At 36.9% G+C, this 27,988-nt stretch overlaps 6 protein-coding genes across 10 annotated transcripts; 3 read left to right on the top strand and 3 right to left on the bottom strand.

The window, feature by feature from the left end:
* Positions 1–7: 7 nt before the first annotated feature.
* On the top strand, positions 8–3,681 carry LOC111801098 (S-adenosyl-L-methionine-dependent methyltransferases superfamily protein). Of its 2 annotated transcripts, XM_087126491.1 has the most exons (5): positions 8–351; positions 561–789; positions 932–1,084; positions 1,959–2,531; positions 3,352–3,681. In XM_087126491.1, exons 1-5 carry the CDS (start codon positions 136–138, stop codon positions 3,540–3,542), a joined length of 1,362 nt encoding a protein of 453 aa, XP_086982617.1. In that variant the 5' UTR covers positions 8–135; the 3' UTR covers positions 3,543–3,681. The 2 variants fall into 2 exon arrangements, with proteins under 2 accessions (XP_086982617.1, XP_023540847.1); XM_023685079.2 differs by lacking the exon at positions 3,352–3,681 and having other exon boundaries at positions 10–351; positions 1,959–2,884.
* Positions 3,682–4,001: 320 nt separating this feature from the next.
* Positions 4,002–6,090, bottom strand: LOC111801097 (pentatricopeptide repeat-containing protein At4g33170). Its single transcript, XM_087126490.1, is given in 1 exon segment — positions 4,002–6,090. A coding segment is annotated over 1 exon segment (1,740 nt). The 5' UTR covers positions 5,780–6,090; the 3' UTR covers positions 4,002–4,039.
* A 1,266-nt stretch (positions 6,091–7,356) lies between these two features.
* Positions 7,357–9,095, bottom strand: LOC111800121 (plasmodesmata-located protein 2-like). 2 transcript variants are annotated; one of them, XM_087126221.1, is made up of 3 exons: positions 7,922–9,095; positions 7,725–7,832; positions 7,357–7,601 (listed from the first exon to the last, which is right to left on the bottom strand). In XM_087126221.1, the coding sequence occupies exons 1-3, from the start codon at positions 8,709–8,711 to the stop codon at positions 7,597–7,599; spliced, it is 903 nt and encodes a 300-aa protein (XP_086982347.1). In that variant the 5' UTR covers positions 8,712–9,095; the 3' UTR covers positions 7,357–7,596. The 2 variants fall into 2 exon arrangements, with proteins under 2 accessions (XP_086982347.1, XP_023539476.1); XM_023683708.2 differs by having other exon boundaries at positions 7,725–7,835; positions 7,922–9,070.
* Positions 9,096–9,945: 850 nt separating this feature from the next.
* LOC111800120 (pre-mRNA-processing factor 19) lies at positions 9,946–17,635 on the bottom strand. The gene is made up of 18 exons (XM_023683705.2): positions 17,475–17,635; positions 17,294–17,379; positions 16,106–16,177; positions 15,759–15,815; positions 15,037–15,123; positions 14,625–14,769; positions 14,422–14,543; positions 14,157–14,273; positions 13,419–13,514; positions 13,275–13,334; positions 12,737–12,811; positions 12,387–12,491; positions 11,308–11,424; positions 11,147–11,224; positions 10,973–11,069; positions 10,793–10,844; positions 10,500–10,570; positions 9,946–10,419 (listed from the first exon to the last, which is right to left on the bottom strand). Exons 1-18 carry the CDS (start codon positions 17,485–17,487, stop codon positions 10,304–10,306), a joined length of 1,566 nt encoding a protein of 521 aa, XP_023539473.1. The 5' UTR covers positions 17,488–17,635; the 3' UTR covers positions 9,946–10,303.
* Positions 17,636–21,476: 3,841 nt separating this feature from the next.
* Positions 21,477–24,593, top strand: LOC111801188 (uncharacterized). Its single transcript, XM_023685191.2, has 3 exons — positions 21,477–21,789; positions 22,382–24,139; positions 24,240–24,593. Exons 2-3 carry the CDS (start codon positions 22,457–22,459, stop codon positions 24,408–24,410), a joined length of 1,854 nt encoding a protein of 617 aa, XP_023540959.2. The 5' UTR covers positions 21,477–21,789; positions 22,382–22,456; the 3' UTR covers positions 24,411–24,593.
* A 560-nt stretch (positions 24,594–25,153) lies between these two features.
* On the top strand, positions 25,154–27,835 carry LOC111799726 (acid phosphatase 1). Of its 3 annotated transcripts, none has more exons than XM_087126402.1 (4): positions 25,154–25,282; positions 25,774–26,838; positions 27,202–27,411; positions 27,488–27,835. In XM_087126402.1, the coding sequence occupies exons 2-4, from the start codon at positions 26,444–26,446 to the stop codon at positions 27,657–27,659; spliced, it is 777 nt and encodes a 258-aa protein (XP_086982528.1). In that variant the 5' UTR covers positions 25,154–25,282; positions 25,774–26,443; the 3' UTR covers positions 27,660–27,835. The 3 variants fall into 3 exon arrangements, with proteins under 3 accessions (XP_086982528.1, XP_023538945.2, XP_023538943.2); XM_023683177.2 differs by having other exon boundaries at positions 25,154–25,366; XM_023683175.2 differs by lacking the exon at positions 25,154–25,282 and having other exon boundaries at positions 25,289–26,838.
* The last annotated feature ends 153 nt before the right edge of the window (positions 27,836–27,988 follow it).

Genomic DNA, 27,988 nt, shown 5'->3' with positions numbered 1-27,988 from the left:
CATCAACCAGACGCTTAAACCCTTAATTCACACAATTTGCAGAGACCGATGAAGCTTGCGAGGTTTATAACTCCAAGCTTCGGCTATGGATTCTTCGATCATTCCTCATTCTGGGCCCCTGGATTTGCCTGAGTGATGTGGCGTAGAGCCGGAATTTTGCGAGGGCTGGGCGTTCGGCGGTTTTCAGCGGAAACTCGCCGTCGTATCGAGGACGAGGGAGACTGGTTTTACGCCTCAGAATGGTGGGGGAACGATTACGACGGCGACGGCGACGGCCGCACTGTTTTCAGTTCAACATCTGAGAAAGGAAATGGCGTCGTCTCTGTTCTTTCATACCCTTCCTCCAGGCCTGTTAGTCTCTCTCTCTCTATCTATCTAAGGACGGCTTGATTTGTAGTAATCTTGTTCGAATGTGATTGTTCTTCCATTTTTTTTTCTAGTTTTTGCGGCGTTTTCTTTCAAAATCTTTGAATAGCTTAAGTTTCAGCTCGATCGTTACTCGTAAGGACTTTTTTATTTCTCGTTTCCTGAGGAAGATATTGGTTTTCAAAATAATGCAGAGTGGGCTTCATTGGCCAGGGACTGGAAGGTGGCTTCAGCAAAGATATGCAGAGGTATGCCCTGGTTGCAAGAACGGGGAACGGTTCGGGATTCTTGGATATCAATGGCGAGTGCTTCGTTTCAATGACAATACTCGCCAAAGCACAGCTAAAGTAATGGCTGCTTACCGGGAATCAAAACCAGAGTCAATTTTCCTCATGCAGCAGGCGCATTGTTTGGCTGTTCCTTGTAATTTCTCCATCTATTTTCCCCCATTTTCTAAACTTGATCCAATAATGCTAACCATTGCTTCCCCCAATCAACTTAAGCTTCTCTTACAAGGAATTTGAACAATAACGTGACTAATGTAATCATATGTTCAAAATTTCAGATCTAAAGAGTATGATATCAGTTGGGCTGACCACTATTGCATCTTGTGGGTATGATCTTTTGAATGCAATCCAAGGAAAACAAAATCTACGTATTTTATGTATTGGTCATGGTGGTGGGAGCTTGCCTCTATTTTTAGCAAGTAAAATTCAAGGTAAGAGTTCTCTTTCTTCTGCATCTATGAATTTGATGTAATACTAGTCAATGACCTTCACCACAACAATCAATTAGCTGAATAAAATTTAGGAATGTTACAAGTAATAACGTCACGCTGTCGTTTACGAGTAGCAAGATTATAGAGGATGGCGAAGAATGATTGTAAGGACTGATTTTCAGTAAATTATTTAACATCTGTTCTAAATCAAGTATATGTTTGCGGGTGAAAAAGAAACCCAAACATATATTTAGTGGATTCTACATATGTAACGACCCTATTGGAGAGATCCCACAACAGTTGGAGAGGGGAACGAAACATTCCTTGTAAGAGTGTGGAAACCTCTCCCTAGCAGTTGCTTTTTAAAACTGTGAGGTTGACGGCAATATGTAACGAGCCAAAGTGGACTATATCATCTACTAGCGATGGGTTTGAGCTATTACAAATGGTATCAAAGCCAGACATCGGGCGGTGTGCCAGTGAAGACGCTGGCCCCAATGGGAGTGGATTGTGAGATCCAGATCGGTTGGAGAGGAGAACGGAGCATTCCTTATAAGAGTATGGATGGAAACTCCTCCCTACTAGACGCGTTTTAGAACCGTGAGGTTACCGGTGATACGTAATGTGCCAAAACGGATAATATCTGCTAGTGGTGGGTAATTTTAAATTCTTGTCTGGTTTTGGTTGTATATTTGGGTCGAGTTTCTAGGCTTTTCTACCTACTTTTTGTCAAGATTGTCATTTCTTTTTCGTTATTATAACATGTTGCACCAAGCATGAACTGTTTTCAGCTGTTCTGTTCATAGAACTGGGATCTTTAAAATTAAAGGGTTAATCACGAAGCTAGCTCCAAATACTTGTGTTTTTTTTTCAGGTGCCAACGTTGACATAGTTGAAATCGACCCTCTTGTGATCTCGGCCTCAATCCAAGCCATGGGCTTCCCAGCGTTCTCAGTTATGACTGCATCAGGAGAGCATGCATTTGCCCGACCCGAATCCATTGACGATGTCATGTGGAAAGGCATCCATGAAAGACTTTTCCTCTACGAATTAGATGCAGAGGATTTCGTCTGCAACACGACCAATCTATACGACATGATCTTCATTGATGCTTACGATGGAGATGACATATTCCCGAACAAACTCTGGGATCCAAATTCCACATTTCTTGAAGCTCTCAGCAAGCGACTTCATCCTAAACATGGAACTGTGGTGGTGAATCTTCACTCTGATTCCGATCTCTTGACTTCTGATGGCTCTGTCCCATCTGTTCTTGAACATATATTGCCAATGGGAAAGTACGTATCTCGAATCGGTCGAGCGTACAAGGATGTTCTAACACGAGATGGGAGTTCTTCTGGTGAAAGTTCTGGTTTAGGATTCACAGTGGCGGTTCCGTGGGTTTGCAATACATCTCTGGTTGTGTGCAAAGGTTTCGAAATGAACGGTGAGTATCTCGACCGGGATCTTTTAATGAACACATTGATATCTAAATCCCTTGAAGTAGAAAGTCTTCTGAAGCTGCCATTTTCTTGTTTGGAGTATATAAAGAGAGGTTTTGTACTTGTTGATTAATAGTTCAAACACTTCACTTTACTAGGCATTGAAAATTTGAAATGCTTTAGCATCACTTCATCTCTTTTGCTCACCACTCTAGTTTTTGGATGGTTAGAACTTTGGTATCTCGAACTTTTACACTTGGTGAGGAGCTAGATGATGTAAATTCAATCATTGAGATAGGCTCGCTCGATGGAGCTTGATCGTATGTAACTAGGAAATGAAAATTCTATTATGAAGTCACATGAGGTTTTCAAGTTACAAACGTGCTGTCAAATGCTTGAAATTGTGTGAAAGTTGTAGTTGTATGAGATGAGATCGAAGTCTTGAAAATTCGATGCCCTCAGAAACTATATGTCAGTTTTTTTCATACTACTGGTAGATGTTCTCCTTTTTGAGTATTCCCTCTCGAGCTTCCCTTCTCCTTTTTTAGTTTTCCGAGCTTTTAAATTGTGTATGTAGAGTTATTTAAACGTCTTTGTTAAGGAGAGGCTTCCCCTCTGTGTTTTTTATTCGTATTCGTGTCTGTAGGGTTTTTAAAACGCGTTTGTTAGTGAGAGGTTTTCACACTAGTACTGTTCTCCTTAGAATCTCACAAAAATTATAAATAATAAAAATGTTTGATTTAAATTTTAGAAAATAATAAATAAGAGTGGTTTTTAAGATGAATATTTGATCATTTTTCTTACCATACTAAGAGTGCTTTTTAGGATTCAAGTCCAAAAGTTCGTTAGCACTGTTGGCGCTCGATCCCCCGAAAGCCAACTTCCTCTCTACGTCTCTCATGGCGGTCAATGCCAAGAAGCGATTGTCGCTCAGCAACAATGACGACGACGACGACAACGCGGCCGGTGTCTTTTTCCAGGCTATCGCGCTCCGTGTCCGAGTCCTCGATCTATAGCCAATTCAAATGTACGGAAAGGCCGCCTGGATAGCCGGCACTACATTCCTCATCCTCGTTGTGCCGCTCATCATCGAGATGGATCGCGAACAGCAACTAAATGAACTCGAGTTGCAGCAGGCTACCTTGCTCGGTGCCCCTGCCGTGTCGATTCGAAAGTGATTTGCAAAGTTCCGTCGCCGTTGCCGAGATGGTTTCTTCGGTTCTCTATTCTCGAGGTTCGTTTCTCTTATGATGAATTATGATAATGATTCTAGGATTGCAGTTCTTTGAAAGTATTTTTCCTATTCGATTTTCCGTATCTTCTTGGTATGTAAAATTTGGTTGCGGAGAAAATCCGAGAAAATGTTTGAAGTAATTAGAACAGAAGAGATATAGCACGCATTGTGATTGTGTTCAAATTTGCAGAATATTGATCTGAGACAAATATAATGAATAGGAAGGTTAAATTAAATCCCCTTTGCATTTCATAGTTAGGGATTTGTTTGGATTCAACTTTACCAGATGTCTCCACAGGTGCAGCTACCATTTAGAAATCTATGGTATCTATTTACATCTCTAACTACAATCTCCCTCCCCAGCACCCTACTTGCATACTTGAAAACTTGATGACAATCTCTGCATATTCTTAGATTCTTTACAATTCGTAGAGCTTTTCCAGGTGGTGCCGCCCCGACCAGCACCCCATAAGCCAGCGCCAATTTCTCACTGTGATACCAAAGTGCTTCCTTCTTTTCCTTTTCCCCTACTTCATGAAGCATCTCAGCCCAAATTGGGACATACCCAAGCTTCTCTATCTCCCAAATCAAGTTTCTTAGCTTTGCATAGATTTCCTCAGTCCTTTCATGGTTTCTGTCCCCTGCTTAAAACGCATGAACTTCCCCTCTAACTTCAATCCAACTCCTCCCACTTTTCTTCTTCACCTGCCTCTCTTTCATCATCTTCCGCACTACTGCCACTTCCTCCCATCTTGCTGTAGAAGATAGAGCATTAGCAACAATCACATAAGCCGAGTCGTCGTGCGGGTTAAGCTCGAGTAACCGTTTTGCCATGGCCCATGCCATATCGCCTGCTCCATGGCTAGCAGAGCTCGATAGCAATGCACGCCAAACTGCAGCATCTGGCACAAAAGGCATTGTCATGGCTATCCTCTCAGCTTCTTCTAACTTCCCAGCTCTCCCCATTGCATCTATCAGGCAAGTAAAATGCTCTAGGGTAGGTTGCACTCCATACTCCACTCTCATCCTTCTCAGCCACAGTTCAATCTCACCAACTAGACGTGAATTGCAATATGATGTTAGAATGGCTAAGAAGGTGTACTCATCAGGACACAGCCCAAAAGATACCATTGAATTGAATAGCTCAAGCGTAGAATTCTTATCTCCCTGCTGTGCATAACTTGCCAACATCGCATTCCACCCCACAACATTCATACATCCCAAACTTTCCTCAAACACCTGCCGTGCATCAATTATGAGCCCCGATTTCCCATACCCATCAATCAGAGAAGTTTGAACAATCACATCAGTATCCAGTCCGACAACCACAGCGTGGCCATGTAAAACCCTGCATTGCTCCAGCGCAGCAAGATCAGCCGCAGCACGAAGAGCACCAGAGACACTGTACATCGTCGACGCAACTTCAGAAGCTTTCATCTCTCTAAACACTGATAATGCATCAATGGATTGAGCATTCTGTGCCAGACCAACGACGAGGGCAGAATAGCAAACCTCGTCTGTGTCAGAAATTTCATCGAACACCTTACGGGCGTCATCGAACAAATGGGATTTGGAGTAGAAATTCACAAGCGCAGAGCCACAGAAGGGTTCACTGCAGAGTGAGAGTTTGTGGGCAAGGGAGTGAAGGGAAAGCCCAAAAGAGACGCAAGGGAGCGAAGCGCAGGTCTTGAAAAGAGAAGCTAATGTCCGTTGGTTAGGGAAAGATGGGCATCGGAGCATAGAAACAAAATGGCGAAGAGCGAGAAACGTGTTGGAATGAGCAGAGATGAGTGCAGTCCAAGACACAACATTGGGCAATGGGATTTGGTCGAAAAGACGAACGGAATAGTGCAGCAAGTTTGCTCTGCCGTAGAGAGTTATCAGATTGTTGTAAACAGAACGATCGGTGGCCGGAGATTTGATGGCTTGGGCATGGATGATGCGAGGATCTGACTTCCCCGCCGCTGCCAGGGGTGGCGCTCGTGGTGGTATTGGGTCTGGATCGAATAAGTCATTCATGTTCGCTATTTAGCTTTCGATCGGCATGTGGCTATGTATGAACAGGGGTAGAAGCGTTGGATCGGAAGGGCTAATTAGAATGGATAGAGGAGGAAGACGACGGTTTCTATCGGCGGCTGAAGGGTTTCCGGCCGGCGGACGGCGGTGAACTTGGGTTGAAGAAATAGTGTTCGGTTTGTTGACGGAGGAGAGAGACGATCAGAGAAAATATGGCGGCGGCGAGGTTCGTTCTCTCAGAATCTCATTAACCATTTTCTTTTAATATTTATAAGAAAAGATTGATGTCTCAACCTGTTATAAAATTTTGTGAAATTTTTTAAATTAATGTTTTTATATCAGGATTATATTGCAATTTTAAATTTGATGTTTTAAAATGTAAAATTATTTATATATTATAATTTATATGATATGGTAAAATAATAATTATACAAATTTTAGTTTATAAATGAATTAATAATTATTCATATTCATCCAAATATTTAATTCTACTACATAAATAATATTATTTTAAATCATTATTAAAATTGGAATTAAATTTCTAATTATATATAAACTCAATTTTTTTCTAAATTCCTTATTTTCAAAATTATGTTTTTAAATCAGAAAAGAAAGACTTCCATTTGATTTCTTCCATTTTCACAATGATTTTATTTATTCATTTTTCTCCTACAAATTAGGGTGATTTATTTATTAAAGAAATGCTGTAGATTAATAATTAGTAACCTTTCCTTTTTAAATTAAAAAATACTTTATAAATTCCTATATTACCTTGTTATTATTATAGCAACATCGGGTGACATTGAAGACGGAAGGTTTGATCGTTCACATATATATTTGTTGAGTAAAAATAGTAGGCGACACAAGTACTTACCAACCCAAGCCCACTACTAGAAGATATTGTCCGCTAGGCCCCCATCAGTCTCGCGGTCTTAAAACACATTTATTAGAGATAGGTTTCCACACAGTTATAAAGAAGGTTTTGTTCCCCTCTCCAACCGATGCGGGATCTCATAATCCACTTCCTTAGGATCCAACGTCCTCACTAGCACACCGCTCGGTATCTAGCTATGATACTATTTGTAACAGCTCAAGCCCACCGATCACAATCCACTCCCCTTGAGGTCCAGCATCTTCGCTAGCACTAGCTCTGAAGTTTTTACACCCACTTTTCAATATAGCACGAAACTTTCTATAATCCTTCGTGTTACACATACTTATACTTCCCAACTCCATTAGAAGCCTAGAATTGTAAGTGAAATATACACTTACATTAAAAGAAGATGAAATCCTCGTAGCAAAGCTCATAAAGTCGTAAAAGACAGTCAAAACTTCTTCAAACATACCCTTGAATTCATTCATTCATTCATTGGAGACGTGAACAAAACGAATTCAATGGAGACGTGAACAAAACGAATTCAATTACGTCATCGTAAACTCCAACTCGAAAAGAAAAAAGAAAAAAGTGTTCAAAACAATATGTTGGGATGAGAAAGAAATGAAGCAACTTTGTGAAAAGCATAAAAAAGTGGTAAGAAAACAGAGAAGAATGGCACAGATAAAAAGAAGCAAAGTTTAAGAGAGAGAGAAGGGAGTGCCAGCAGCTGCTTCTCCTTCACTTATATGCAAAAAAAATACTTCAGTTTGATACATATCATTCATTCAAACAAAACCCCAATTGACCAACAACAAAAAAATCACATCCTTTTCAGAGAAAAAGAAGAGATTCTGTTCATAAAAAGAAAGAATGAAAGAAAGAATAGTTTTTGCATCTTTGAAGATGATCTTAGAATCATCATCCAATCTTGCTTCTTCTTTCATTAATCTGCACACACAAAGATTTTGCAAACAATGTTCATAGTTCATAGTTCATAGTTCATAGTTCATAAACAAAGATTAAAATCCAAAACAAAGCAATCTCAGATCTGTTTTTTGTTTCTCTACTTACCATCATCATGTTTTTTCATCAACCCTCTTGCAAAAAGCAAGCAAATCGCCACAAAAACCACTCCTGCTGTTGCTCCGAGGATTATAGCTACTGTTTTCCCTGTATTTACTCCTGTTTCACTTCCAATTTATCAGATAAAACAACCCTTTTGTGTTCTAAGAATTGAAATCTATAAGCCATTCATGGTTTGTTCTTACCAGATGATGATGATGATGAAGAAGATGAAGATGATGATCCTCCTGAAGGAACCCCATTTGGGTAGTAACTATAACTTATAAAGCATCTATGGAGATAGAGCTGGCCTGAAATTGAGCTCCCACATTCAACTTGAGCTCTTTGGACTGCATTTTTCACACATTCTCCACAATCTGAGTCACCCAAATCCCCTTCACATTGCCCCAAAACATAAACAGATTGGTAATTTGTAGTGTAAAATCCATGGCCACTCACAACACCATTCTCCAAAACAGAGAGGGCAGTATCCCGCCGCTCCTCAAAGCCACTTCCAGCAACATTGGTAGCTCCACAAGTTTTGTACAGCATTTGAAACCCTGAAATTTGGGCGAACCCAGAAACTTCATAGAGCAAATAGCAGCCATAGAGTTGGATTCTGGCGGCTATAGCTTTGCCACAGAGAGACTCAACGATATGAGGGATTTTGCTCACACAATTGTAGCAGTCGCCATTGGTGAGGTCCCCTCTGCACTGGAAGAGGCCATTAATGGTGGCTTGGCCACTTCCAGAGGTGGTTTTGTAGAATCTAGCCTTGGTGGATTGTGAAACCAAGGAGCCAAAAAGGGCTGAAAGCGCTTGGGTGTAAACCCCAGATGGATCTGAGAGGGCTTGCTTAGCACAACCCTTGTAGACCAAAGAAGTGTAATCAGAGGCAGATTGTGCAGGTGGGATAAGAGCAAAAAAGGACAAGAAGGCCATGGAAACAAGAAGAAGAAGAAGAAGAGAGAAAGGATTGAAAGAAGAAAACCCCATTAAAGCAACAAATCATGGAGCTCTAAAACCTTGGGGATTTGGGGGAAATGGGTATTGTTGTAAAGGAAAAATGGGTTGGATTATACCTCTTTGTGCTCAAAAGCGGCCGAGGGTTTTGGCTTTGTGAAGCTCCTCAGCCATTCGCCGCCCACTTTGGCTTAGCTTTGCCTCTTTAGACGTGCACAAGTATCTTTTTCTTCATTTTTTTCCCCTTCAAAGAAGGTTTGAATCAGATTAATGTAATGATCTTATTAAGTGGAATGAAGCTCTTAAATTCATCATACTTCACTCATGAATCATTTAAAGCCTCCTTGAAGTAAGAAAGCTTTTGCAATAATTATGAGTGCCAAGAGAAAGGGAGATAGCGAACAATTTTTTTAAATTTTTTTTAAGAAAAAAATCATTTTAAGAGTACTTATTGAGTGTGTTAAAGTGGGTGGAAAATGAAAGTTATTTGTCTGCTACTGTTTTTAAACTTATTGTTATTATAAATGAAAATAATAAAAATATTCTGCATCACATGGAATTATTACTACTTTTTATCTATATGTAGGCGTTACAATTTTTATTATGGAAATTTTTAAAATTATTTATTATATTTATTAATTGAAAAAAAAATTGTCAATAATTTTAAAAAGAAAATTTTATAAATTTCTTAAAAATAATTCGGATATTCTCGTATACCCTCCAAAATTCAATAAATGGGGTAGGGATCAAATTTGAAATTCTTCCCGAGTCAAGACAATTCTAACTCTTTAAATGTGTATTTGAAAAAAAGTCAAAAGGACTAGTGGACCATGTGACACACTTGGTAACTTTGGAAATTTATGCTTAGTGTCACGGTCATTTTTGTCCAAAACATGTTATCCACATGACGCTTAGCATGCATTTTCAGAAAGTAAATTCTAACCATGAAAAAGAATATAAATATAAATATCAATTGTACTTACGCAACCTTGAGTTTATGATGAAAATCTCTCGTACGTCTTTCTTTTGTAAGGACCTATGAAGACCCGTCTCGTTCGTCGCTTCTCTAGAAGAGAATGAATTCATCGGTTTTATAGATGCAATGAAAATGTGCAACACATGCTTTGTATGAAGCAGATTGGATCTGGAAATTTAGTCTTAAGCTACCATAGGATAAGAGTAAGAGAGATACATTATTGTAAGCAAATACATTATCAAACTGAATATTCAATTTAAAATACAGTAACAATGAACATATTAAAGCAAATGTCGAACAGTAATAAGGATAATTCTATTAAAGTTTTTTCACTGCCAAAATGCAAAAGAACGGCCAATAAAAAATGTCAGCGTATATTAACAGTTCTATGGCTACCTGAAGGTGACACAGCTACATAATCTTTTTACTCAACAAAATAATACATTCATAGAAACGAGATTAGTTCAAACTACTAGAAGAAGAAAAAATTGGTGAAATTTTTGATCTGGGTGTTGTAACCCTCAATTTTGCTGGAGTATCTTTAAAAGATGCCTCTGCTTCATAATCTGGTTTTTAAATTTCATAATTCAAACCTGTAATTGGGCAAATATAGCGGGAAGCTAGCGTTCATCTTTTCCAGAATTTCAACTTATGTCTCCATCGGGCCGTCTTCCCCAGGCACACCAAAAATCCGAAGATTTCGATCCATGGATCCGACTGCCAAGTATTTTGCATCCGTTCCGAATTTTAGGCAGGTTGCTTTACCTGAAAAGAAGTAGAACCCCAATTTTCATCAGCGCCAGTTTTGTATTATATAGTTGCAGTTATTTGTAATGTTGTGGTACCTGTGCCAGATAAATCTGGAATAGTTTTGATGCAATTCCATTCAGATTTCACACTAGCAACTTGGTAAACTCTGCGTGTTAAAGCCTCGACATTAAACGTTATAAAAATTGCTGATGAACTAAAAATGAGTAATACATAAACCTTACTAGCTTATTGTTCTCTATCGTCGCAGGCAGAATCGAATGAGGATGATGGGGGGATGATTTTTAAACTAAAAAGCGTTTGGTTCGTTCATATTTCCAATAATAAATAGGGGGAAGGTTAGAAGTAATTCCAAGAGTCAAACGCTTACCTTATATCTGAGCCAGCAATTGCAAGGTAAGATCCACTATGGTCAAATTCCACTACAGAACCAGAAACAGATGTTCAGAAATTCCAACAAGCAAGACGAATAAATGTCGGGCTTAATCGAAAAGATGCTACAGAAATCGTAAAATCTTATATCATTCGGCATCCACAAAAGGAAACATACCGGAGTTTGTTGGAGTTTCTGAATCATAAGGTGCAAATGTACGGAAATTCTTCAATTTTCGAAGGTCCCACAGCTTTACTCCATCATGAGCTGCAGTCTGCAGTTTAGATATTTATTAGTTGCAGTTATGTCAAAGTTAAACATTACCCTTAATTGTAACAATTTAACACACACCGCAAGGAAGTAACCATTTTCAGAAAAAGATATAGCTGTCACTGCCCCAACGTGTCCATCAAATCTAGCCACATTTTTCTGTAAGCAAAAACATTACAGAAATGAGTGTATGAATTTAGAGATATGGGAATGCATCTTGCAAGAGTAAGAAAATTTCACACCTGACTTTTTACATCCCAAATTTTAACAAGGGCCTCCGACGTGCCCGTTCCAAGGATGAGACCATCAGGATGGAAGGCAGCAGATGTGTAGCCCTCCGTTCCTGAAGCCTCTGCAACCTGTGGAGGATAAGATAAAATTGCTATAATTCAAGCAGAGATAGACAACGTGAATCATTTTACAGCATAACTGAGACATTGATGGTAGCCTTAACATTCCACTTATTTGAAACGTCATAACCCAACCATACATCCATACCCATTTCCAGCCAACCAAAAACGGGTTATAAAAATGCCAATGGGCGTCCTTTATTAAAAACTACAACATTCTATTTTTATTTGATCATGTGTGACTGCAAAATAGAACAATATTTCAGAAAATAAACTTGTGATGTCCTAAAAGTAACTTGTACGTGCTTAACATGGGAACAGTTCAGACCCTTGTACATTGCCTACAAAACGCAGACAACTTTCAGACCCTACCACTAGCCCAAAACTTGACATGTTAGTCAAATGGCAAACACAAACTTATTCTCAACAATATGTTTGGCCGGCAGCACAGCACATTATTTAGATAAGTTGTTTTCCTCAATAGTTCAATCAATTTTATGACCATATTTGGTGTTCAATAATCGTTGTTTAAAGGAGACTAAATGTGGAACATCAGATTTGAGGAACATACGTTTTAAGGCTCTTTAGTGCCCTTGTATTCAATAATAGCTTTATAATAGTGTTATGTATAGGTCAATGATTACTCTATGACCAACTGACCACTCTTCAACATTGAGGAATTTTGTCTACATGATATCGAATCCCAATAAATTTAGAAAGCGGAAAAGTTCTTAACCGAATCCAAAACCTTTACCTATCCTAACCAATTGACAGAGTTAAATCATATATTTGAAAGTATATCGACAGCTAATCATCAATCTTTCAGAAACAAAAACATAAAAGGCCTAGCACCTAGAGCATACACAATAGTGTGGACATAAAAATATCGAGTCAAGTAAAGTAATCACAACACATTTAAGACATTGTAGTAAACGAACTTACAGTAATGAAAAATTAAGATCCCTACTAACCTGGGTTAGGCATAATCCTGAAGCAAGGTCATAAAAACACCATGTGTTATCAAGGGAGGCAGTAACAAAGAAGTTGTTGGTAGCATGGACGGTAACAGCTTGGACCTGTAAGATTTTAGAAAGTTGAGGTTCCTTTACACTTCATTAAGGCGTGAAATTAAGTCATACAAAATCAGAACCATTCAGCTCCTATTTAATAATTCTTTGGTATCATAGATTGTTATCATACTCTTAGCAATTGGGACAACACAACCAGTCACACATAACTTGGTGGAGTTTTTTAACCTTGCTTCAGTTGTAATCAGCAATAATCAATTATTTTAGTGACCATTGAATTAAATTTGACTTACCTCAGCTGTGTGATCCTTTAAAATGTGTCTACAATTATAGTTCCCGTCATCAGATGGTTGCCACACACGGACAGTCTGCACAATTAGGAATAGAAGTTCTTATTTCTCTCAGATTCAATCCAGAAAAATAGCAAGAGTTTAGATTGGAAAAATAATAAAAATAGTTCATACGGTATGGCATGATCATCCTGGTTAAGTTAAAATAACTATGTCCATGAAGCCAAAGTAAACGAACCTAAGGCACTCAGTTAGAACAAAGAATTTATGGACCAAAGCAAAAGCTGTTCATTTATATGTTAAAATTATTAAACCTAGCACTACTACTTAGCTACCAAGAATTTAAGGATGACAGCAGTTCATTTGTTTTTCAAAAATTAATTAAATCTGGTTCAGAATTGACTATGCTCAGCCAAAGATGAAAATGTGATCTCCTTCGGAAGTTGCCTGGCAGCCTCAAAAATTCCAAACAAAAATTTTTTAACATAAAATCAAAAATAGAAATTTTTTTCCTCTCAAAACCATAATGAAAAAAACTCACCTTGTCAGCTGAACCAGTCAAGAATAAATCATCTCGGGTGACAAATTTGACACTTGTTACCTAAACAAACAATGTTCAATGTTCTCATTAGCAAATAATATTAATAATAAATAGCTCCAGCACTTGGATGTACTATCCAGCAACCTTCTTTGAATGACCACTCAGTGTAGATAAAATCTCCCCAGATGATCGACCAAAAAGAACAGCATTTGTGTCCAGCCCTCCAGTCGCAATGACATCCTAAAACCAGCAAAATGAAATTTCTTGACTGAGGAGCAAATTTGGGATTTAGTATTGACGAGGGCTATTGTTTTTCTAGAATACAATAGTTCAAAAAATCAAAAAGGAAAATTAACCTTTAACTCACCATCATGCAGACGCATAATCAATTATCATAACAAGATGAACAACGAATGATAGAAGGTTTTTAAGACATGGCTCGATTATTAGGCATGTGGACATGATCCCCATGCTTAAAATCACATTAGTTACTAGAATAGCTTATCGTGATTAAATTAATGACTGCAAAATTATTGACAAAATTATCACCAACTTATGTCCACTTAATTTTAATGAGTTTCACTTTTCACCGAAAAGGAGAGAAAAAAAAGGATGAATCATTCTAAATATTTGAACTATTCTTATTTTATGGCTTAAAAGTTTTAATTATTATAAGGGGAAAACGAAGCAAAAGGAATGAACTCTCACACAAATTTTTAATGCATGCATGTCCCATTCTTCATCCCAAAAAAGCCCATTGGTTAGATTGAATAAAATAGTTAGTCACACTTGCAAGTATGACTTCAAGGAATTGTTTAAATGAAGGCCATATAACACTAATTTAAGAAAGCTAATATAGGCTGATGCACTTGAGAATCGTACCTTCTCATGATTGATGTCAAGAGATATAATCCCTGGTTTGTTTGTTTTATGAAGTGGATGACTAGAAATCTGGGTGTAACTCTCTAAAGCCTCAACAGGAACCAACGTAGGAGGTATCTGAGAACAAAGAACCAAATAATGAATTAATGCACATTACATGGAAACCTTAATATCTTAAACATTTACGTTATCCATTCACCAATTTTCTCTTTTTCTTTAACAAGAAATAATGATATTTGAATAAATTTTTATTGTCATCAAATACCTGCCGCTTCTTCCTTTGTTGTGAAAGGGAAGCATTACAATCTGTGAGCTCAGAGATAACAGTGGCTGATATTCCTGGACGTATTTTCTTCCCATCAGGACCCAATTCCTCATCCTCATTAACTGGCACAAAGAAAAATCAAGGCAAATCAGAACCAGAAAATTCATGAAAATCCCGCTGATGGGATGATTGAAAGGACAAACCTCTTTTGCCATTAACATTGACAGCAGCATTGGATGATATTGAAGTTGATGACAAGGGCATCTGCCTCTCTGCCTGAGCAAGTAATGACCTAGCTTCATCCCGTTCCTTTTTAAGTCTTGCAATTACACGACAGGCTGCATCATGCTATAAGAAATAAAAGATATTAAACCAAGTTAGACTTGTAACATAAGTCACCTCACCATGACTTCACCAAGTAGCAAAACATAAATGTGTCTAACATATTGAACCAAGGCAAAAATGTCCATGGTGATGAATTATGGAACAAAGATGAAATCAACAAAGAGGTATTACACATTGATTACAATACCTAAGTTGAAATAACAGATACACTAGTTTTCTGCACACTTGGAAATCGGGACTTAAATGAATTTTTACAAAAAAATTATATACCTGATATAAGGCATGACTAAGTTCCTGTCTGGCTGTATGCAACTGTTGCTCCAGTGCAAAATTGGACAGCACCAAAACATCCCATTCCTATCATTACAGAAAAATCATATTTTTAGCTTTAATTTAAAAAGAAAACAGTATATGTAATAGCAGGATTAAAAAAAACACAGAGAAATAAGTATAACACAATTTTATGTTAGAACCTACAAATCAAATAGAAATAATAATTATAGAAATACATCCTAGAACTTAAGGCACAAGATAGCTTAAATTTCAACAGAGTTTCTAAAGAAGAATGCATATTAAACAACCTACATAATACATGAAAATAGCTTAGCAATCAAATTTCAACATGAACGCCTAAATATGATATGACACATAAGCTTAAAGAATGGCAATCGTCAAGTACACAATACCTAAGGATATAAGGCCATAACCTGCTAGAGATAAATTACTAGAAAATACGTATGATAAACATTCACTTTTTTCTCACTATATTGCACCCCATGCTTACTCAAGAAATGGGGGTGTAAGATGTAACTTGATAAAAAGTTTAACATAAAATATTATACTGCCACATACGCCATACAGATACATCACAAGATAAACAAAAATCCATGAAAAACAGAAATGAAAAATATATAATTTTCCATGATTACATAATGAAATATAGAATTTTCCAGAATAATGATCAAAAGTACAACTAGACCATAATTTCATACATTCTGGAACATTCCGAGCATTCCAGGGATGCTAGCAGCTTGCCTGGGCTTGACTATCTGCAGAAAAAATAATGAGAGTTAAAGATGGAAACTAGAAAGAAAAAAAAAAATACACTCAGATGGAAAATAAATTAGGTTATCTGATGTCTCTAGCATTTAACCCCTGCACTCTTTAGCTTCATCAAATAGAGTTAGGCAGATTACAGACCACTCGACATACCAATTGGCCATTGTTTGTCCAAATCCACACCAACATGCAATATTCCACACACAAGTTTTACAGAGAAATGCAGAAGGGCCCAAAAATGTTAGGAATTGAACTAAATAAAATTAGAGATATTTCCTACCTTTCCAGTTTTAATTGGAACGATGTCATCAATGGAAAGAGGTTCGCCTGTAACAGGGCATTTCCCATAGTCCTGGTGATGCAATGCAAACAATTAAACTAATCAAATGCAATATTATTTTGTTCAAAAATGATTCTAAGAATATCCCAATAAAAGCAAGACAACATTGCAGAACTTAAATTAAAATTCCTTGGAGTAAATTGCTCAAAACTTGAGGTGGATTATTAGGTCGTGTCTATAAATGATATCAGGCAGAGAAGGATTCATTATTCATGTTCAGCAGCAATAGGCAACAGAAAATGATACAAAAATCACTACCCTTCCTCCTTCCCCTACTCCATCTTCACCTATCACTCTTATAAGATTTAATTCAAAGTCACTAAAAGATAAGTAATTATTAGTAACCACAACCCAAAAACTAAAGTTATTATCTTTTAAAATGAGGTGAGATATAATCTCTAAAATGTTGTCACTTGATGTATCTGTTCTACCATTCCCAAATTGAAACCAGCCGACAGAATTTTCAGAGTAGAAACATACATCAAGTTATCAGAAAACTTAATTGGTTACAGACGATGATTCTAACAAAAACATGTCCTGTAAATAAGGCAGAGAAGGGAGAAACGTGGAACCATAAAAACAAGGCTAAACCGATGAGCTGCGAACCAAGGTAACAACAAAGAAACAAGGTCCTTTGTAATTCTTTAAAGACAAAGAAGTTCCAGTTGCAAACAGATAGCAAAAAAGGTACTAGGAAAGTAAGGAATACGCTTTCTTTCTGAGCTGAGAAAACTGCCGTCATTTGAAATGTGTTTATAACATGACCAGATTTCAAAAAATAAATCTTTGAAGGCGTGTATTAGTTTTTAACATATTACAAGTTTGGAAATCAAACTGAACTTCCATACGTTTCAGTATCCTCAGCTGCGATGAATGACCTCGGATGAAGTATCCTAATTCTTTAAAAAACAAATTACAAAAGAACAAACAGACCTTAAACCCCATAAATTCAGAAATTGTAGTTCCGCGAGCCAAAGACAGGCGAAAATCACGCATAAAAAACAGAAAGCCAAAGTGACAAGCTAAACCAGCCTCCCATTACGCAGAGTGAACTAAAAACAAAGTCAAAAAACCCTAAAAAGGAAAGGAGAAACGAGTTGAGTGGTAGGGAAAGAAAAACAAGCATACTGAAATGTGCCTCTCGATTAACCGCTTCTCGAAGAGTAATCCAGAATTCTTAGAGACAACTGGCTCTTCCGGAATCTCGCCGGAGACTGTAGAGCAAATCAAACATAACAATAACAGAGATCAGCACAAATTGAAGAAGCAAAACAATGAATTTAAGAGAATGAAAAATTGGAGAACTTACTAGAGCAGTTCATTTTAGCGGAGAACTAGGGTTTATGAGTGGAGTGGCGGTGCAGTAGGATTTTCTCAGACGGCGGACGGCACTGCTGGACAGTCGGCAACCAGCAGCGCGAGAGGAAAGGGAGTGAAAGAGAGAGATCGGGGAAAAGAGGTACCGCGAGATGATACTAGGGATTTTCAAAAGCTTAGAATAAATGGGCCGGATTCCCGGAATATCTTGTCATTCGGCCCAGCCCATTAACTAAAATCATATTTGCCGTGGGCCTATTTTATGCGCAGCCCAAGTAATAAATGATAATATTATATTAATTTACTATAAAATCTTTTATTTATTTTTATTATTGATAAAATACGTATAAAAATAAAATTCGCAAAAATAATACCTTTTAACATCTATTTATTTTTTAATATTTTATTTTTTTAAATTATGAGAGTTCGTGGGTTAGAATTGATCGGGATTTGAACATTTTTTAAGACTCAACTCAATTGTTCCAGTTATAATATTTTTCTAAATATATATATATATATATTTATAAGAGTCGTTTCATAATAAATGTCCATAAATTAATAATATATTTCGGTTGGTTTCGTTCCACCCAGTTTTTTTTTTTTTTTTTTTTTTTTTGAAATTTTATGACCAACTCGATCCATAAATTTTTAATTTATTTAAATTTAATTCAATATATCAAAAAAAAACTATTACCGAATTTATGTATTGTTTACAAGTAATTAATTTTCAAAATATAAATAGTTATCAAAACGGGATTATAATTAATTAAAAGTTCAAGCACTATCGGACTTTATTCAAATTAATGAATAAATCAAACCTAGCTCACGACGACAATATCTAACAAAGTCATGGGAATTAACCAAAACAGTAAACAAATGATTCAATCTCAAATACCTGAATCTTAAATAACGAGGTTGTGGAGATAAAAACTGAAACGAGAACCAAACGCTCAAATCTTAGATACCCAAGTCCCAAATAATGAGCTTGTGAAGATAAGAACTTAAACAAGAAACAAACGATTCAATCTCAGATACCCCGACTCCAATTAACGAACTGATTGAAAGGATGTTGGCTTCGCGCCCTCTGGAACCTTTGACGATATTCCCTATTTTTTAGGCCATTTATTGAACTCGGGTTGGTTGAACTATTCTTGATCTTGACTCTTCAAACACGAACAGTAAACAAAGCCGAAAGAAGAATGAGCGTGTGAACAGGAACCTTCTTTCATGGATCTTTCTCCTTAATGAGACCTCACTCCTCTCCTTTACAGTCGAGCCACTTTCGCTCCGTAACCTATACTGAAGCTGAACCTTCTTGACCGAGGTAGGAAGGAAAGACTCAACCTGAACCTGATTTCACTCTTTTACGAGGTAACATAGAATGAAAAGATTAATTCGAGTGAAGACGAACAAACGATTCAATCTCAGATACCCTGACTCCAATTAACGAACTCGAGAGAGAAAGTTAGTTGAAAAAGACAAGGCATGTGAAGAAGTTAGGTATGGTTATAAAGAGGAAGACTTAGCTTCAAATTTTCAAACACATGGGCTTGATTGATGCCTACATGTTTATGTCTAATCCGACCCAAAACAACAAAACCCTTTTGATCTTTCAACGCCCATCATCCAACCAAAAAAACTGTCTTATTCAACCAATCAAAGCCGGTCGGGTCGGGCCGGCTTTATGAAATAAATGCCCTTTTGCCAAAAATTTCCAAAATTTAAATAAAAATTATTAATATTTTATTTTTATTTAATTTTAATAATTATAGGGTATAATTTAATTAACTATAGACACGGCTTTTAAAGATATAATTATTTATTAAAAAAATAATTATTATGACTCTGGTCGAGAAGTAGGTTTTGAAAAAATGGAGGTATCTCTAATTATATGAATCGACTTTATGAGTATAATTTTTTTTTATTTTAACTATAATAATATAATTTTGATATCAAACAACAATACACGTATTTTTTTTTTTTTTTGCAAACAAAAGAATAGACCGATTATATTATAAATAATCACGTAATATGTGGATGGCAAAAATTGATGTAATAGGTTGATTATATTAAATGTCCGTGCAATTATATATTATTTCAATTTTTTTAATTTCTAAAACATCCTCCAATTTATTTAAACTATATTATTGTTATATCACTATTTCATTTATAAATGACGTGATTGGTACATAACTGTAGCCCAATATGCGACTTTAGTACATAATTAACGATTAAAGTGGTTATTTGAAAATATATTAATGTTCGTTATTAATAAATAAATAAAAAATACACCAATTAAATTAATATTTTAAAGTTTATAAATAAGATTTTCTTTGATTTATTGTCTAGTAAATAAAAATTAAAAAAAAATTATTTGTTTCTCAAAATTTGGCCAAAATTTTAAATATAAAAAAAAATCAATTAAAAAAATATATTTGTATGAAAATAAATATAATTATTGAAGATGATATTTAATTTAATGATATTAAAAATTTAAATGTATAAAATATTATATAGATGAAATAATGTATGAAATAGAGTTTGGGTATAGCTCGATATATAGACTACATGTGAGCATATTTAAATAACTTAATTTATTTCACGAGTCCACCAAATAATGTGGTTGTCACACACCATATTAATTCACCAATTTCAATAATATAAATAAATAAGAGTGACATATAATTGCATTAATAATTACTAATTTAGTTTTAAAATAGACCAATTGTTGAATTATATATCATATTTATTGCGTACGGTAGATTGTAATGGGCGAAAATAATTATAAAAGAAATTGGTATCATAAAGCTGGAACGCATAGATAAGCACATCATTGAGTTAAGGTTGTTCGAGTTGGTCGTGGTCAAGTCCAATGAACCCAAGAGCTCGATCTAGTATTAACCAAGTTTGCACTAGGGTGTTTAAATGACTGGAGAACTCGACCAACTCAAACTACTCAACCCAAATCATAAAACGTTGGGCTGAGTTGACATTTTGTTGGGTAGGTCAACTCCACCAACCAAATAATAGGATTATTACGAATATTAAGAATATTTAACGTTTGTAACTCGTGTTAGTGATATATTGTAACTTGTGAATTAGTTATGAACTTTAATTGAATTGTTCGGGCCGCCAATTGACCCACCTGGAATTTTGAATTAGTTCAAAAGATTTTTTCAACCCAACTCAACCCGCGTACACCTCTAGCTTGCACTAGTTCGAGTAAAATAAAAAAAGGTCGATCACAACTCAATATGATATCGATACACATTGCATAGACACTAATATGCACGAGCTCCCCTAAAAAAACCCTAACTGAATCCTTGAATAAGAGCAAGAGGAACATCTCTATCTCTAAGGTATGCTCGCATAAAACCCTAATCAGTTATTACGACTATCTTAAAACTACATGCATTTCTTCGATTAATCTTGAATTTTCTCGACCGATAATAAGAACATTAATATTAAGTATTTAATTTTTAAATACAATAAAAGCTATTAATTTATTTTTTAAAAGTTAATTTTTCCAAAAAAAAAAAAAAAAAAAAAAAAAAAAAAAATCCGTACTTTCACGGAGGCTAAACTCACGGACTGTGATTTAAAAGACCGTCACCAATTGGCTGGTTGACCGTAACTTAGTCAAATTATTCGTTTGTCCTTTTAAAATTTAATAAATTAAAAAAAATACATATTTTAATTAGTTTGAAAAAAAAAAAAAAACACTAAAATATTTCAGAAATAAAAAAATCGAGGAATGTTCTGTGAGAAACTATTTGAATATTGGAGAATCGTTTCAAGCTTTGAATTTTTCAAAATTATTGAAAACAATTTTAATAATAAAAATAAAAATTTAAAATTAACATATATTAATTACATAATTAAAAAGAAATTGTTCTTTCTCAAATCCTCTGTTCTAGAAAAGCAATTCGGGCAGTGGGCTCCACTTGACATAGTGGGCTCATATGCGCACCAGCTCACGATCCCCCAATTTTTTCTTCTCTTTTATCATCATTTTCATTCCCTCTCCAAATTAGCCGATTCTGAACCTGGGTCGCTCTGAATGCGAAAGAATTCGCTCCAGCCATGGCTGTGGGACCTTTAAACACCGCCATTTTTGTTCATTGACCTTGAAACTCAGAACGTGCCTTCCATTTTTTATTCGAAACGGCTGTGTTGTTCTACAGGAATGTAAACGATTTGGCAGTTTTAGGGCCATAAATCCTATCCTCTGCGAACTTGGTTCTGTTTAAAACATTGATTTGAAGCTCCTAGAACTTCAATGTTTGGAGGATTTCGAGGAGATTAAGGTGATTTCTCTTGTGGGTTTCTCTGTTTCTTTCTGATTCTTTGATTGGTTTGAGCTGGATTGATGTTTTGGTTCTCCTTGGATCCATTTCTTGAGGAAATGCTTTGTTTATTGCTGTTGTTATTGTTATGATTGTGCTACTCTTTTCCTTTTGTACTTGTTTATTGAGGCTACTTTCTGTATACACTTTGTGGCTTGTGGGTTTATCTCTCTTAATCATGTTTAGCCTTTAAATCTATACTTTCTCTTGTGGGGTTATAGAAACACTGAATCTTTTGCCCTATTTTTCCTTGTTCTTCGTTATTTGCTTGAGTTTATCCCATCTTCTGGAAACAATCGGAAGCCATTGTTAAGCTTCATGGAGTTTTTTAGCTTGATTCTTCATGTATTTTTCAATCATTTGGCTCTAGATTGCCTTTGTTCTTACCCAGTTCAAGCCCTCTGTGTAAGTTCTTGATTTAGGAGATTTAGAACAGGTTTCATCTTCAAATTTAAACAGTCAATCCTTGAAATGATTGATTATGGAGGACGAGAGGGAAGACGAAATGGTTGTTTACTGGATCTGATGAGATTTCTTTCAATTTTTGTGTTAGGCCTTAAGAAAGATGTGATTTGAACAGAGGGATTTTTGAGCCATTCATGATCCTTACTTTACTGGAGAATTGAATATGGAACCAAAGTCGTCTATCAACGCTCGGACTGATCGACGAAGTGAAATTGGTTCTTTCGGTGACAGGAACAAGGATGAGTTGTTGGAAAATGGTGAATTGGGTCTGTCGAAGTCGATATCGAGAGGGTTGAATAAGAGGGTAATGCTGCCTCATGCATTATATTTGAAGTTGAAGCAATACCGAATCAGTAAGAGTTATGTTCACGATTCGTTTCTTAACAGTAAGATAGGGTTAGACTATAACGTTCCGAAGTATATGCTGACAACAGATGAGAAATATCTACGACGATGCTTGGAATCGATACAGATCAGTGCATCGAAGGCTGCACGATGTAATGCATCTATAAACTTGAGCTCGGTGAAGACTGATGCTTTGACTGATACGACTAGATTAAGAACGAGAGCGATGGGTGATTTGGAAAAGTTTGTTATTGCATGCTCGTCAACAAGCGTGGATGGCAACGAGGATGTAACCTCGAGCAAACTGTCGTTTGTTGGTTCAATTATGGGAAGTAAGAGCATGATCAACATATTGAAGAGCCCTTTATTGCAACAACTCGGTATCACAGATGGCACGTCGAAAATCGTAAGAATGGACTTGAATGATATCAAAGGCTTCCCAGGCAGCGAATTTGTGGACTCTCTCGGTGGCGTCGATATATCTTCGTTGAAGAAGCTAGAAAATGAAAGTCATCAAGATGAATCTAACACAGCGAACGAGAGGGTTTTCCCTATTCCGAGCACGAGTTTTATATGTTCCGACCAGTCTTCTTCGGGTTCGGCTTCCACACAGCTTTGTCAGGGAATGCTTCAGTTCACATGGAAGGAAGGAAATCTTCACTTCGTCTTCTCGGTGGACAACGAGAAGGAAATCTATGTAGCTAGCTCGTCGAAGGTCGCCTCATCAGACGATCAGGCTTGGAGCTACGTTTATTTGTTCCATTCCGCAAAGAATGGACTAAAGGATCACGAGGTTAGAGATAGCAGACCCTTTATCGTTGGTAAAATGACGGTGTCGACGTCTTATAGCGTCTGTTCGAATAATTCGAAAACTGCAGATACTGAATTCGTGTTGTTCGGTGTTCTTGAAAATTCCGACTTGGAGATGGATTCTTCTAACAATACTCACAAGAGGAATAAGGTCTTCCCTAGAAAGGTGACTGAAGTATTTAGGACAAGTAACTCATTTAAACTAAGAAACATGCCCAGTTTCAACAGATCAGGCGTCGTAAACTCGGATAAATTCAACAGCGTCGACGACTTAATTTGTGCTCGTGACGTTCCCCCCAATTTTGAGCTGTGTACCATTGTTGTGAGAGACCATATCCCGGAAGATCGAGGCAGTAGACGTGGAGGTTGGGGTTTAAAGTTTCTCAAACAGGCCAAGGCCGAACAAACACCCGATTCAACAGCAACCACAGTGCAGGCTGACTGTTGTGCACGAAATATCGGTAAATGTTCGACGAGCATGGATGTTCTTATCCCTGCTGGTCTTCATGGCGGGCCTAGAACAAGGAACTGCGGTCCTTCCACCCTCAAGGAACGATGGAGGTCGGGTGGACTCTGTGATTGTGGCGGTTGGGACATTGGATGTCCTCTAACAGTACTTGAAGGCGTCAGTGAAGATACTTCGCGACGAACAGACACGCACGAGTGTCGGGCATTCAACGTACATGCTAAGGTATATACACACACACTCTCCCTCTTAGAGATTTCGACCTCTGACCTCTGAATCATTCTAGTAATTTAGTTAGATTCGTGATGATTATGACATATTTCAGGGTTTAGAGAAGGATCGTCCAGCGTTGAGGATGGTGAACATCCGCGACGGGTTGTACTTTGTTCATTTTGAACGGAAACTGTCATGTCTGCAATCTTTCTCGATTGCGGTGGCGATGATCCATTCGCGAAGTCCGGGTCTGAAAACGAGAAATGTACAGGAGCTAAAATAAGAAGAAGATTGATGAAAATTAGAATAGGTGATTTGTAATTTGTGTGAATGTGGAAGGAAAACTTCCTTAGCTTAGCTTAGCTAGCTTGTTCCATTTTTTGATCTCTACAAGCTTTTGACATGGCGACTGAATGAGTTGTTTAGATTAGAGGTATGAATATAAAAAAGTTCAAAGCTTTGCTGAGTTTGTTCTTCATTGTCGGGACATGTTTTGACTTTGATTTTGAAGTTGACATTCAATTTCGTGTCTTGAACGGGAAAATTTGTTGACTTTTATGTTTTTAATTGGCGGAAACGAGTCCTTGGAGATAGAAATTTTCGTTTGAACGGAGAATGGGGATAAAATGAGGAGAGATTTCTCCCTGTTAGCTGAACAGGCCTCCCGTCTCGTCCCTGCCTAGCTTTATACATTATAAAGGATTCCTGACGGGTCCTCGGAACTAGAAATTTTCGTTTGAACTGAGAATAGGAAGAGCGAGAAGAGATTTTTTTTTAAAAATCATAACGTAACATTATATTTATATTTTTTATTTATAAAATATTTTTTACATTATTTTAAATAAAAAAAATTATTTAATAAGAGATTAATCTAGGAAAATAAATAAGAAACACTACAATTAGGCCCAAAAATGGCCCACAGTACACTGGGCCTCAATAGTTTTGGGCCTTAAAGCCCAAGCCCGTCCGTCATCCCCTCTAAAATTGTATATAAATATGGGCAAAACCCTAAACCTATTCATCAGATGGGAGCCTTCAATCGTGTTAAACCCTATTTCTTTCGTTCTCCTTCACCGTCGTCCTCTTCTATCACCTTCTTCTTTGCGTTTCTCCATTTTCTGCCCTAATTTTGAAATTGCAGGAGATATGGTCAAGGTTGGTACATTGCTGCCACCATTATCGCTCCACTGCTAGAGTTTTATTTTTATTTTTGATTCCTGTTTGTTCTCTCTTTTAGAGGTGATTGCAGATTTGGATTTATTTTGATTACTAATTGTTTTCGCGAGAAATCTGGTGCTACCAGACTTAGTCATGTATCATTTCTTTTATGAATGGTTTGATACAGTTACGAGTCTGGAAAATTGACTGAGACCATCGTTACAGATGTGTGAAAATTTCTTGCTCACATCTGTTCCATTTGGTCTCTACATGATAGCTTTGGTTAAATCGACACCAAATTGTAAGCTTATAAGATTTCTCTAGAAAATGAGTGTTGAAAGTTTTCAATGTAATGAGATATGTAGCCTGGGATCTAAAAATATTACTTGTTTTCTAAAAAGAATTCAGGAATTACCTATCCTTCTTGGATTTATCGTACTCTTTCAATTGAGATGATTGTTCTATTTCCTATTGTCCAAATCAACCAGATTTTGGCGGAATGTGGTCTTCAAATCCAAAAGGCTTTGCACGTTGAGTGATAAGCATGATTTTTGAAGTGTTCTTACCCCGACAAGGTACAGTTGATGGGAGGCTTGAGAAGAGAGTGTGGGCGTTGAAATCAAATTGGAGCTAGTGAACAATAGGGTAATCTGCAACTGTATTTTGTCTTACTTTTGCTGGCTTCAAAATCAAGGGTTGCCATGTTTTGTCCCTTGACTCTTTTGTGTTCAGATTCGAGACAGATTTAGAGTTTCAGCTTGTAGACCGAAGATCATGTTGTGATGTAATTATTTGAAATTTCAATTCTATGTTAACCATAAACTGATTGATCGAAGAATTTGAACTTTTAAATATACTAAATTGTTTGAAAAATGTATGGTCATTAGATTATATAAATTGTCGAATTCAGATTCTTAACTACTAACATTAAATAAATTTGAGTAAATCCACTCGTTCGTCTGAAATTTTGGAGGGTACATTATGTTGAACAAGTTGACGAAATGAAAATCCGGTTGTGGTGGTAGAACACCTTACATTCAGGGTCCAAAACTGTTCTTATTTTTGCTCAATTGACTCTGTCTCTTCGGATCTTTCCCCCTCCATGCCTACTTAAACGCTTCGAAATCCCTTCCATTTCACAACCTAAAATCAATCTCAATGGTAATGGCAATGGCAAAATCTGTACTACCCCTTCTCTTCACTTTCTTTTGCCTTTTCATGGCTTTAACAGCTGCAGACTGGAACATTATCAACCGAAGGACCAATAATGGGCTCAAAATCAGCCTAAAGAACTACTGCGAAAGCTGGAGATTGAACGTCGAGCTCCACAATGTCCGATACTTCAAGCTTGTTCCTGAAGAATGCGTTGGTTACATTGGCAACTACGTTACCTCCACTCAGTACAAAGTTGATTCCGAGAGGACGATTGAAGAATGTATCGTGTACCTTACCAAGGGCTGCTCCCTTGAGGGCGACGGCACTGATGCTTGGATCTTTGATATCGATGATACCCTCATCTCTACCGTGCCCTATTACAAGAAAGCTCAATACGGGTAACTTTTCTTTCTCCTTTTCATCGTATATTCTTTTTTTTTGTTATGTGTTTCGATTGATGCATCGACCGAATCGATTTGTTTGCTGAAGAATGCTTGTGGGTCTGTTGAATCTGTTCTGATTGATGAACATGGGTAATTTTCTTTTCTCGTTTCCTTCATACCCTTTATTTGTTTGAATGTTTTGATGAATAATCTTTATGGGTCCGTTGAATCTTTTCTGATTGATGAATATGATCAACTTTCTTTTGTTGTGCTCTGACTAATGCAATGTCTGAGTTCTCTTGATTGCTGAAGAATGTTTGTGGGTCTGTAGAATCTGTTAGAGGGTTTATTTTGTTGAATGAGATTCATGGAGTGTAGGGGGAAGAAATTGAATATCACAGATTTGGAAGCATGGATGAGCGAGGCCAAAGCACCAGTTTTGGGGCACACATTGAGGTTTTTCAATCTATTGAAAGCAAAAGGAGTGGATATCATTTTGATTTCTGCTAGAAGGGAAGCTCTGAGATCAGCCACCATTGAGAACCTCGTTCAAAAGGGGTACCATGGATGGTCCGATCTGTTCTTTAGGTCAGTGTCACAGCCCACAAATCACAAATCTTGTGTCTGTGCCTGGTGTGTGATGGGTTTGCTTGTTTGGTTGCAGGAGCGATGAAGAGAAGGATGTGGAGAAATATAAGTCAGATGTGAGAAGGAGATTGGTGAAAGGAGGGTATTGCATTTGGGGGATATTGGGAGATCAATACAGCAGCCTTGAGGGAACTCCAAGTGGAAGAAGAACGTTCAAGCTTCCAAATCCAATGTATTATGTAGCTTGAGCATTGGAATTTCGACCTGGTTTTGGATTTCAAACTGTTTTCTTTTGTTCTTCTTGACTCTCCATGAACGATCGTCGGCTAGAGGATTGTATTTTGAGCTGGAGAGACAGAGAGAGACATCATAGAGAGATGTAATGTTTTGATTATTGATGAATAAGTTGTAGTTTATTTCGGTATTGTTACTTTTTAAAGTTTATAGATACGAAAATTTTGCTTGCCTAAATAAGATCTAAGAAACGAAAAGCGCGAGTTTTACACAATCATTGATAGCAAGCCTTTTGGGAAACTAAAAGTTTTGCCTAATTAAGGAGTTGAGCATGAGTTTTACA

Source organism: Cucurbita pepo, chromosome 8, assembly GCF_057944985.1.
Source record: "Cucurbita pepo subsp. pepo isolate OVF chromosome 8, ASM5794498v1, whole genome shotgun sequence".
Classification (NCBI taxonomy): Eukaryota; Viridiplantae; Streptophyta; class Magnoliopsida; order Cucurbitales; family Cucurbitaceae; genus Cucurbita; species Cucurbita pepo.
This window is presented reverse-complemented; position numbering and strand designations above follow the sequence as displayed.